At 34.6% G+C, this 13,481-nt stretch overlaps 1 protein-coding gene across 3 annotated transcripts in view; it reads right to left on the reverse strand.

The window, feature by feature from the left end:
• srgap1a (SLIT-ROBO Rho GTPase activating protein 1a) overlaps window positions 1–12,597 on the reverse strand; it is a 121,711-nt gene extending 109,114 nt beyond the window's left edge. The window contains exon 1 of one of the 3 annotated variants that reach the window (XM_051134592.1): window positions 11,943–12,597. In XM_051134592.1, coding sequence (XP_050990549.1) covers window positions 11,943–12,012 — 70 coding nt within the window. In that variant the 5' untranslated portion in view covers window positions 12,013–12,597. The remainder of the gene's footprint in view (window positions 1–11,942) is intronic. The other 2 variants (XM_051134593.1, XM_051134594.1) reach the window with 2 other exon arrangements.
• Window positions 12,598–13,481: the final 884 nt, after the last annotated feature.

Below are 13,481 nucleotides of genomic sequence, written 5' to 3' on the forward strand. Positions count from 1 at the left end.
TATGCAGGGTCAAAATCTCTTGGATTTCATCAAAAATATCTTAATTTGTGTTCAGAAGATGAACAAAGATCTTACAGGTTTGCAACGACATGTTGATGAGTAATCAATGACAAAATTTTCATTTTTGGGGTGAACTATCCCTTTAAGGACAAACACTTTCTAAACTCTACCTCACATGTTTGTCCACATTGAACTCAGAAGTTTCAACTTGGGATGTCCTAAATTTCAATATCAGACCAGTCTCTCCTTCCAATTTTGACTAACCCTCCACAACCCAGAGCTGTTTTGACTTCGCAGTTCTATAGACCTGTTCTTCCACTAAACTTGACTATTATTTCTCGAGCATCCATCTGATGATGACAAACATGGTCTGACTTGTCAGTGTGATAAAAGCTGTTTGTTTGCAGTAGCTGCCAAACTTTTGATTGTTTGGGATTGCATTAGTTTAAGTAGGATGAAGACAAAGACACGCTGGGCTGAGCGCCAGCAGCACTTCGGCTGCAAGAACAGCCAAGTCAGTAGACCTTATCCCATCATACACACCCAGAGAGATATTAAGGGCCATGCAGAGAAAAATGCAACTGGGTTATACAACATAGATGCAAAAAAATGACATTTTTATACTTTATGGTTTAGAGTTCACCTGACCCCGACCAGCTTTAACGATTACATAAGACGAATATTTGCTTTTAAAAGAAAGCTGTTGGAAAAAAACACTAGGGGTCTTATTTTAAAAAAGCGGGAATATTTTCACTTGACATGCTTTGAAAGTAGAGGAACAATTAAAAATCAAAGCTGCAAGCAGCATTGAAAGGGCCCTCATGATTTATTGTCAAACGGTAATCGTTACATCCCTAGGTGGCGCTATGATTATAACTGAATATTGCCCTTTAGATGTCTTTAGGCCAGGACTCTTACCAAACAAGTGAAGTCTAGTGCAGATTGAACACTGCATGTTTAAGTTCGTGTAAAACAAGTCATTTCCTGTTGCCAGCAGATGGCGCTATGATTAACAAAATAACAAAACACTGGCCTTTAGATGTAGATGTGTTCAAGGCAGGATTTTTATCGAACAGGTGAAGTTTGGGGCAGATCGGACATTGTATGGAGTTAAACTTCCTTTTACATGGTGAAACATTAAACTTTGTCAGGCCACGGACACGTCCTTTGACAAAAACTCAAGATCTTCGCAATTTAACAACGCAAAGGCCTTTAGAGTAGACTGACCAAATATAATGTGGATGTCATTAAATCTCTATGAGGAGTTCGTTAGAGCATAAAACATGCCACTTCCTGTTTCCAGCAGGTGACGCTATGACTATAACTGAATATGGACATGGACATGTGTTCAGGACAGAACTCTGTTTGGTGCAGATCAGACATTGTATGCCTGAATTATAACAACTTTCTGCTTCATGGCAAAACATCAAAGGTTGTCAGGCCACCACAGCCACGCCCTTCAACGAAAACTCAAGATCTTCACAATTTAACATTGCAAAGTCCTCTAGGTTACACTAACCAAATTTGGTGTTGATCTGTTTAAATATCTAGGAGAAGTTGAGTAAGAGAAAATGACAAAAACGGCACTTGCTGAGAAAATTCTAAATAATAAATAAATAATAAATGTAGGTATTGGTGTGTTACATGTGTACTAAATAAAAAGAAAACACTAAATAGAAAGAAAATAATTTTATCAATTGGTTTTTGGATCACAAGCCACTTAATACAGTGGTTTTTAAACCAAAAATTTCAGAAAAATATTAAAATCATTTATTGTGAAAGCACTACAGAAATACATTTGAGTTATTAATAATTATTTGAATTTCTAATTACATTTTATAGATAATATTTAACTTTCTTCAGTTAAATAATTGGAATCACTACATTTTTAAACCGCATTTTGTTAACATGTTATTCACACAGTACGAGTCTTAAAATATAGAAATGAGTCTTAAAATAAATAGCTGCCCTCATAATTTATTACCAAAGAGATTCTTTGTAAGAGAATAGTCATATTTAGGCATCATTATTTATATACAGCACTTTTACAAATATGCATGTAAAATTGCCATGCTTTATAGAATCTGTAAAGACACAGCCAAGATAGCGTGTCTAGTAGCGTGCAACCAACAACCACCCAAGGGAGGCCAAGTTGCTTTAGTGGGAGGCCTTGGGGAGGGAATGCAGGTGCTGTGAGGAGACATCTTGGGTTGCTTTGAGAACAGATGATAAACAATGACAGAGTCATCAGCATGGTTGCTAAGGGAACACATACACAACCATCAGGGTCTTTTGATCTGCTGGGAGCGAGCGGGCGAATGAGAAAGAGATGCATGACATATTCATCTCAGGAAAGAGCAGAGAGAGTACTGGGCTAAAATAAAAGTACTTAACCTTATTATTTTGATAAAAGAAGCCATGAAAAACTAAAGCACACCAAAGAAATCTTGATCGTTTGCTGCTTATCTTAATAGCCAATAATTGCTTCTCTGAAGCAAATCAGAGCTGATTGCATATTTCAGATTAGCATACATAACAACTGCATCATGTTGATGCCAGCTAATAAGAAAAATCAAATCAATGCCATTAACAATTAGCCTAGCTGGTATCATATCACTCTGTATATAAACAGGGACGATGATACAAAGCTAATGTAATCAGAGATCAATACTGGTCAATGGATGAGCACTGAACACACTTCTGAGATCAGTAGAAATACAAAGCCAAAGCACTGTGATGTTTAAACATATGGAGGAAACTAAAATAGCCTCAAGTTCCTCCAGGATGTTTGCAGTCACCTTTTTGAAGAGCCACTCCACTAAAACAAACTTCTCAGCTGCAGGAGTGCAAGAAAGAAGATTAGAAGAGATTAAAACAATTAGGTTAAACCAGAGCCGAACGGTAACGTGAGACCTTCTGTGACTCAGGAAGAAATATCTCACCTGCTGCTTCATCCTGTGACAAAACTCGCTGAGAGGCTTTCGTGTTGCTTTTCTTGTCTTTGTACACTGGTGAGTCTTAACAGTTCTATCCAAGCCAAGGCCTTTTGGGAAAGGGCTCTCTGGCAACCCATGATAGGTCCCAAGGGAAGAGTTTTCTCCCTGCTATTTCTTTATGGCATAGATTGGACTTACTCAGGACCTTTTCAGATCTGAGGTCTAAGGTGGCTCAAATCTGCTAAAATTGCATGAGCTGCATGCCAAAACATGTTTGAATATGAGCAGTACAGGTCAAATAGATGAAAAACCCCTTAGGATAAACTTGTATACTGATAACCTGAAATTCTATTCCTCACATAAATGCATCATACTTAAAGGAGACCTATTATGCCGCATTTTACAAGATGTAATATAAGTCTCATGTGTCTCCAGAATGTGTCTGTGAAGTTTCAGCTCAAAATACCCAACAGATCATTTATCATAATTTTGAAAATGCCTATTTTGAGTGCAAGCAGAAACATGCTGTTTTCGTGCATGTTACTTTAAATGCAAATGAGCTGCTGCACCCCGGCCCCCTTTTCCAGAATAGGGCTGTACCTTTACAGCTTGTATTTCGGATACTACCACATTAGTTTAAACTTCTGATATAGGGTTTTCTGAAAGCACACATTTGAAGCAGGTCACACGCCATGTGAGTAAACTAAGTTCTCTTTCATGTCTTATTGCGCTTAAACTGTCAAATACCCACAAGTTTATTTTAAAAACACAAATGAGTTGCAAAAACAGTTGGTTATGTCTGTGAAGGTAAACAGCTGGGAAAGAAATCGCATGTTTATATTAGATCTGTGTAGCAGCAGTGTAATATACAGTAAATAAATCAATAAATCCACTTCTCTCTTGTCTCCTCTGAAGTTGGGACTCTAAATAGTGTTCTGTGCTCGTTTGTGCACCCAACGACAATTCCTTGACTTGCGGTGGTATTGTTCAGGCTCGGGATGGCCGAGCCGGGGTGTGACGTGTGGGTGGAGTGAGGCAGATTTTATTGGGTAGAGTGAAAAGCCCAGCATGCGTGGAAAGACTGGGCAGGAGACAGGCTTACTCTATCAAACAAGAGAGAGGGAGAGTAGACACAGATGGTCCCATCAATAACCCCCACTCTTGCCTCCACCACCAAGGGTGTTCATCCACTATTTGGGCACTACAATCAAGCACAAAGACTGATGGTCTGGCTGGAGCAGATGGCAGGTATTTGTGGACCTGTGGGGAACGGTGGTACAGGATGCCTCAAGCAGGAAGTGTGGGAATTCTACTTCAAAAAGAGACTTCATTAACAATAATAGGCGGTAAATTGTAATGACATAGCTGTCAAGCAGAGGTATTGTTTTAATTACTGATAATAAACTGATTTAAGTTTATTTTGATCTTTTTTATAATTTAGTGTAGAGCCAACATGAAGTATTTTCTGCATTGCCATTTAGTGCCACTACTGAACTTTGCAGATTCACAAATAAAATAAAATGAAGTAAAATAAAATATGTTTTCCAGTTTCTAAATCAATCATTTGACTGGGGCTTTTTATGTAACAAGCAAAATCTGAAAATAAATAAAATAAAAATAAAAATAAAAATAAAAGGAAAAATAAAAATATAAATAAATAAATAAATAAATTAAATTAAATAAATTAAAAAGCTTTCCAGTTTCCAAATGAATCATTTTACTGAGATATTTTATGCAACAAGCAAAACCTGAAAAATAAAATAATAAAATAATAAAATAATAAAATAAAATAAAATAAAATAAAATAAAATAGGCTTTCAAATTTCCAAATGAATCATTTGACTGGGGCTTTATGCAACAAGCAAAACTTGAAAATAAAATAAGAAAAGAAAAGAAAAGAAAAGAAAAGAAAAGAAAAGAAAAGAAAAGAAAAGAAAATATGATAAAAAAAAAAGATAAAGATAAATAAAAGAAAAGAAAAGAAAAGAAAAGAAAGGAAAAGAAAAGAAAATAAAATGGCTTTCCAATCTCCAAAAGAAACATCTGACCGAGACTTTATGTAACTAGCAAAACCTGGAAATAAAATAAAAAAATAAGTCAAATAAAATATAATAAAATTAAACGGGCTTTCCAATTTGCAAATGAATCATTTTACTGGGGCTTTTTATGTAACAAGCAAAATCAAGAAATAAAATAAAATAAAATAATGAAAAATAAAGTAAACTAAACTAAATTAAAGTAAAACAAAATAAAACAAAATAAAATAAAACAAAATAAAAATAAAATAAAATAAAATAAAATAAAATAAAATAGGGACATCCAGTGTAAGGCTAAACTAAAATAAGGTCTGAAAAATGAATAATATCTTAGTAGCACTAAAAATTACACAAGCCCCAAGACAGCCCTGATAGCAACTTTGGTAACACCGAACAAACCTTAGGCCAATTTTGGGCAATAACTCAGTTAATTCATAATTTAGCTAGGCTGGTGTCAATACAAAAAAGTAAACGTGACATAGCTTAAATCTGATGAGCAACTACAGCCAACAGAAAAATAAATATATACACCCTCATTTAGAAGTGCATGACAGGGCATTTGTGCATCACTGGTGGAAAGCTTCGTTAGAGGTTATAACATTAAGTGTGGGGAAGTATTCTCGCATGACAGGTTGAGGACAGCGTCCATGTCAGGAGCCAGCAGGGGCAGGCCACTGAGTCGTGACCCGGTGCCATGAAAGGAACGCCAACTGAGCGACATCAAACAGATAATCTGGCCAAAGAAAACAAGGCTACTGTGTTTGCCAGCAAGCCGAGGGACCAAATTATGAGTTTACACATCTCTGCACTTGCTATGAGGTAATGCACCCATTCGCCGAAGAGTACAAATAAAAAGATGTATTTTTAAAGCGGGATGAAACCAAAAAGCCACAAAATGTATCTGAAAAACAAAATTAACAGATGTATTTATAGTAACATGGTAATTCTAGACTTTCCATATTTTGTTATGTTCATCTTACATCATTCCCTCTATGCAGTCAGTGTCGCATGGAGCACAGGGTGATGGATATGGCAGGTTTGTGTGTTGATAAGACTGACTGTCAGCTTCTCCTGCAGCTTTCTGTGCAGCAACCACTGGGATTCTCGCACCTCTCCGTCCTAGCTGGCTGACCTAAACTGATAACTCTAAAATAAGCTTTATGACTCATGATGGTGCTAAAGCAAACAATGAGTCACAGTTATAGCTGATTAAACATTGCCAAGTTCATAGATCAGAAGAACAACACGTGGAAACTAAAACAGTTAGTCAGGACAGACTTACTATGTGAAGTGTAACCTTAATAGCAAGCTTGATTACTAACAGGAAGTATATAAAATCTCTGATGTAGTACTGACCTTACTGTGAGTCATTCCTATTCCATACAACACAAAATACAAATTTCCTTTTTAGCTAACACCCCAAATTCCTCTTAAGATTCCTAAGATGTCACATGGACTATTTTAACAATACCCTTACTACCTTTCTGGGCCTTGAACATGTCAGTTGTGTTGCTGTCTACACAGGGTCAGAAACCTCTCGGTTTTCATTAAAAATATCTTAATTTGTGTTCAGAAGAAAAACAAAGGTCTTACGTGTTTGGACCGACATGAGGGTGAGCAATTAATGACAGAACTGTCCTTTTTGGGTGAACTGTTCCTTCAAAATAACCTTTTTTTCTTAGCGTGAAGAATGATTTTTAAATTTTAAAGGTGACGAAAATCTGACTTTTTCCATGTTTAAGTGCTATAATGGGGTCCCCAGTGCATCTACAATCCCAGAAAACTTGAAAAAGGACAACCCAGTACTTTGGTAAGCCTTTTGTCTGCAAGCATGTGAAAAAAACAAGCGTGTCAGGATTTCACTCCCCACATGATGTAGAAAGGGGATCTTATAATATTACCTCCCCTTAATCTGCACGTTTCCACATTTTCTCAAGGAACAGTGGTGTATCAGTTCTAACGCCATGGCAAAAGTTCAAGCATACAATTCTAATTTCAACATTATTTCTTCTTGATTGTTCTTTAAATAAAATAAGTATCAGCTGTACACAAAGTGGCCAACATTTGGTTTTCGACCACTGAAAATGGGTAACATTCAACAATCTGGACATGGAGCCTCATTGAGATCCCCATATCTCTGGGACTAAATGATGTAGGGCCTTGGAAATTAAGATTCCAGAGGAAAAGTTTATTATGAACTAGAATCTAAAATCATATTGCAATATCTTTAACACTTCTTGGGTTTTCACGATTTACTCCCGGAGCCATATTTAAATGTCAGTATCTCTGGAATCGAATTGCATAGGGCATTAAAAATAAAGAAGCCAAAAGGAAAGTTTGTTAAGACCCAACGTCTAAAAGGACATTGAGATATCTTTAATATTTAATGAGTTACAGGCATGCAAACTTTGGAGAAATGCTGTTTCCCCATTTCTGATGGTCACCACTGGCACATAATGTAACAAAGATTGCTCAAGTCAACAGATTTTACTGAACCATCTTTCTGAAGTCATTTTTACCCCTCTGTAACTTGACTCTGAATCTAAAGGGGAAATGACCTCCCTCTACAAAATTGTTGATTACTCAGTAAATATTTATCCATGACATTAAATATTTTGGCTTTCATCACTATATAAGCCTATCTTTCTTCAGAATAAATATATAAAATATGAAAAACAGGCATTTTCAAAATTATTTGATAAATGATTGTGGGGTATTTTGAGAAATTCAAATTCTGGGAACACCTGAGACTTATATTACATTCTGTAAAAAGGCATGATACGTCTCCTTCAAAGAACATTTTTCTGTATAAAAACACTTTTATGGAACGGAAAGATTCTTTATACGTTAAAAGATTCACCATGGATCCATTGATGCTAATAAAGCACCTTTGTTTAAAGGATTGCACTTTACCCTTGAAGAAACACTCAACTGACAATAGATAAAATATCCTATATAACTCCTGCCATACATTTCATTTCATCATCATCAAAATAAACCAGATTACACATAAAATGGCTGTGGATTCCATATACTATTTACTTTATTAGCTTCCCAGGCTTATTGAATCATAAATGCTCATTCTAAGCCTAAAATAAGTGATGGTCAGGATCAGAATAAGAAGAGAATGTGCAAACACCAAGAGCTTAAAATACAAAAAAACACCCCACTTAGGACACAAGTTCTCAGGATAAGCCGATAAAGAGGGATTCCAGGCACAGTTCCGGCCTTTCTTCTCTCTCCCAGTATCACTTTCACGAAAGCCACAGTGTTGCAGAGGAAGTCAATCCCAAAATGTCCCAAGTCAGGTTGAGGGACAATACATTGCAGATTTACAGAGATGAAAAATGAAAATCCTGTCATTAATTACTCACCCTCATGTCATTCCACACCCGTGAGACCTTTGTTCATCTTCCTAACACAAATTAAGATATTTTTGATGAAATCCTAGAGATTTTTGACCCTGCATAGACAGCAACACAACTGACACGCTCAAGGACCAGAAAGGTTGTAAGGTAGGGCCCTGATTTCCGCGTTGTGGAAAACGCGGATGGAATCGCGGAATCCAGTCATAAAAACGGAATTTCCTGAAAACACGGAATGTCACGGAATTTGTCGAAGTTTGAATGAATTAATCAAAAGTAGGTCATTACACTTAAATCAAACCGCAATATGGACTAGTATCTGTAAATATTACGCCGCAAAAATACCATTTAAATGCAAATCCTACATGTTCTGCGTGTCTCTGTTTTAATGAATGGAGCAGACGACACAGCAACCCGTCAAAATAAAAGTCTGGTTTAACTTGAAGAAATTGTGCCAGAAATATATTACTACTATTACTACTACTACTAAAACAAAAACAAACATTATTTTTAGGGTATAATCACAGACCATTTCTTCCATGTTTTAATTTTAATAGTAAATTCCCCTTTTTTTGCAAAAAAAAAAAAAAGAAAAAAATTTTGCTTAAATTTCGATAATTAAAAGATAAATGACATTATTGTTTTATGCCTTCACCAAAACTTTTTAAATACCCAACACAGAATTTCAACACAGAACACAGAATTTCAACACAGAATTAAAAAAAAACCTTTCATAAGGCTATTTTAAGAATAAATTTGAATAAATTAAGTATGCATTCAAATAATTAGACATGCTAAAACACAGAATTTGATAACAATAAAACATATGGTGAGAAAAAAATAAAACGTCATTTTTGTTAAATCTTTATTAAATTGATGTGAAATTGTATATGTTTCATGATTTTAATTAATTAGAAAATTTAATTCAAATTTAATTTAACCATTAAAAAGGAGTTGATAAAAATTAAAACAGAAAAAAAACGGAATCCTGAAAAATTTAAACGGAAAAAACAGAATTTAGAAAAAAGTAAAATGGAAATTGGGAAAAAATTACACAGATTTAATAGGGCCCTAGTTGTAAGGACATGACATAATGAGATATGGCAATATTATGTATCGCCAAAGCCACAGCAAACGCATATTATTCACATACATAGCCAACCAGAAGCATAACAGTCAACATTTCAGCAGCATAAAGTTTGTGCTAGAACAGGTCTCCCTCCTCCAATCACGAAAAAAGTCACGCCTGTTAATCTAAGGGGTGTTTTCATGTTACTACAACTCCTTTTGGCTGCAGCACGCAGCTAATGAGATGCTCGGCACGGGCGGATTCTGTGCATCACGCTGCTATTAACAGTCTTAGTCATCATCAGAGCGAGGGGCTGAACATTCCTGCCAAATGAGCACTGCTGCTCTGACAAACGCCATGTCATGATAGCGACATACCTCTCTCTCTCCCTCTCTCACGCACAAGCTCTCTCCCTCTACATAAATAATAAGCATTTCTGTCTGCAAACAGCCCTGGAGGACTCAGCCCTTGGGGTGATGCCAAATCCCCATGGTTACTACAATGCAGCAACTGCCTCTTTCCTGTGATGATGATGCTCATGAGACGAAAAGGAAACAGAGCATCCGGGCTTAGTTTGTTGGAAAGTAAAAGAAGTTTTTAAGAAGTCCTGCTCAATAATGACTCTTGCAGTCATTTACAAACACTAGATAAAGTGTGAACAAAAAATTACAATGGAATATTTAAAAAAATAAAAAATTAAAATAACTAGAAAAATACAGTATATATTTACTTTCGAAGTATCTGATAAAATGAACAAGAGACATCTGAGTGGGAGAGTGAATAAATGTGCTTAACAATATGGAGTACATTCAATATTGTTAAACATGTTACTGCAACTACTTAGTCAAGTGACTTGATATAAAAACTCAGGCATCTTTATCTAAATATAACACGGCTCCATGCCAGGAGAAAGGCGTTGACCTTGTATTTTTATGTTCTTCTTTTAGATTTAGGATTATATTAACTTTCATGACTTTTCCAGGCTTGGAAATCACAGATATAAAAATGCCTGACACGTATACATATAAAAACTGAATACATTTTATTGAATATATTTTTGGCGGTGAAGACTAGGTCAGACTAGGTGGTGGAGACTGAAAAAAAAAAAAAAAAAAAACAGAAAAATCTCATAAAAAGCTGAAATTATTGGAAAAATAAGAAGTAATTTGGCATAACTTTTATTATTTTTTCTCAAACAAAGCAGCAATTAATATATATTTATTTATTTGTTAAACAAAGTAAATATTAAAATTTAAAACATTTTTTTACATTTAAATAAATAAAATTAATAAATAAAAATAATGTAAATTAATTAATTTATTTAAAAAGATCTCAACTTTTATATATACCATATATAAATGTTTATATATACGCAATATATAAACACACACACACACACACACACATATATATATATAAACTTTACATATAAGCTATATATATATATATATATATATATATATATTTTTTTTTTTTTTTTTTTTTTCTGAAAAGGTGTTTAACCACATAATAATACCTTACATTTATAATATGGTTAAATATATTAAACCTTTTTTTTTTTTTTTTTTGCATTACAAATTTTAAGAACCATTTATCTATCTGTAAATATGAATATTAGTAACATTAATAAAAATATTAATAAATATTAATTGCTGCTTTGTTTGAGAAAAAAGAATTAAAGTTATGCCAAATTACTTAGGTAAAACATTTCTTATTTTTCATTTAATTTAATGAGACTTTTTCAGTCTTCACTTTTGGGGAAAATGTGCGTGTGTGTGTATATATATATATATATATATATATATATATATATATATACACACACACATACATACATACATATATACACACACACCACGTATTTTGATATTTCGACCCTTTTTGCATTATAAATTTAGAATTATAAATTTTTACATTGTAATTTTTAGAAAAAAAATTAAGGTTCTATCTGACATTTCTGTCAAAATTAAATTATCATCATAAATTCTTATTCTGTGACAACTCATTTACATTATGTGATGTTTCTTTTGTAAGCGGTGTATATTTTGGGCCTTTTTTAAAAAAAAAAAAAAAAAAAAAAGGGTTATATATACTGAAGTCTTTGGAAAGTAAAAACTTTGAAGCTCAATATCTCAAAAAAGCTCAGAATGCAGATATTTGTTCATACTTTATGATTTGCCACTTTACTTTTTTAGTGATTAAATCAAAATATTTGTAAATATTTTAATTTTTTAAAAAAAATAATGTATGAAACAACTTGCCAATCAATCTTTGACTAGATTTTCAAAACATTCGCCCTATTTTTAATTTCAACCTTATTTGTCATTGACCCACCATGTGACCAGCTTGTCCCAAACCTGTTTGCAAAAAACAAGATCACCCGATTTACATTTTTCTGATTATTTACACAAAACGTTCAATGTGTAAAACAAACCGTCAGCATGATGCACAAGTGATTTGTACAATGATTAAACGCTTTCACCGCACCACTGCCTTAACCAGCCATTCAACTAATACTGCAGTTTACGATTCTTACCTTTGACTTGAGTCTCGTACTCTGTAATGATCTCTTTATCCTTTTTGAACTTCACGGGCGGATTCGACATTTTCAAAAGCGTTTAGAAATATCAACAGTTCAGTTAGGAGAATGTTTGCAAACTGGTTTCTGTGGGGGCTTTTCCAATTTCCAGGTCGCCCTACAGCGGCCAGTGCATCCCAGAGATATTTAAGTTGCTCAGGCTGAAAATCCCAAAAGCCGAACGCCGCAAATGTTCATCGTCCGAGTTTCCAACGATCCCGAATGTAATTCCGCCTTCAGCGCGATCAAAACACAGCGCGCACGGGAAGAGTTTCCTCCCGAACAAGTAACCCTTTCCTTGGGCAAATGTCCACGGCTTGTTCCAGCAAGAGGCAATCCAGCCCTCCGAGCTGTCTTTTAGTCATCCGCCGACGGATCCGGGCAGCATAATGACATGTTACACAGGGTTAGCGTGATTTTCTGCACCCTTTCCTCGCGTCAGTGTGTCTGTTAGCCGGACAGTTTCACGGATTCTGACTGACCTCAAAGCAGCTGGAAAAGCAAGTGGTTGGGAATGGGAGGGATTGGAGGTGGAGGGGGTGCACGTAGCGGAAATGTGGACGGGATTGACAACTTTTCAAACCAGTTGTCCACGACGGTAATTTTGCTTTGTGGTTATAGAGTACACAATCAAAATCAAAGCATTTCGATGCTTATAAACAAATCAGAACACTTTGAAAAACTATTTTTAAGTGTGTTTTTAAGATTTCTGTGTACAGATCGTTACATTTTCAATATTTTAAAAGTGTATATGATTTCTAAAAATACTTTTAAAGTATTGTTAAGCCTTTTAAATATATTTGAACGGTTTTCAACAACTCGTTTTAGGAGCGAGGATCAAAGCAACGCGTCGTGTGGGACGACTAGTGGTCAGTGTTGGAATTGCACGTAAATAAATCACACTTGCCTCTGTGACAGCTACGGCAGAAATGAAGGATTTTGATTCCGTTCCGGTTCATTTGACGACGATCATAAAATAATTTCAGATTTTGACAAAATTTTGACTTTTTAATGACAAAGTTTTTGTATTTTTTTAATGAAATCCTTTAAACTGGTGGTTCTACAAAAATAAATAAAAATGCTAAATAAAAACTGTGGCATAACAAGACATTTCAATTGATTTATTTATTATTATTTCTATTTTATAAAACACTATCTAATCAAGCCTATAATATTGTATATACATCATTTCCTCCAGAAATTGTGGATAAACTGATGATGTCACACAGCGCCTCCTCCAGGACATCTATTTTGTTGCAAGAATAAAGTGAATCGCCTTTGCTGTTCAAGAACCATTTATTTATTATTTTTCAGGATTCTTTGATGAATAGAAAGATCCAAAGATCAGCATTTATCTGAAATAAAAAGCTTTTGTAACATTATACACTATACCATTTAAAATCTTGGAGTCAGTGTAATTGTATTTATTTTATTTTGGGGAATTATAGAAATTAATACTTTTATGTAGCAAGGATGCTTTAAATTGATCAAAAGTGA

Source organism: Labeo rohita, chromosome 18, assembly GCF_022985175.1.
Source record: "Labeo rohita strain BAU-BD-2019 chromosome 18, IGBB_LRoh.1.0, whole genome shotgun sequence".
Taxonomy (NCBI): Eukaryota; Metazoa; Chordata; class Actinopteri; order Cypriniformes; family Cyprinidae; genus Labeo; species Labeo rohita.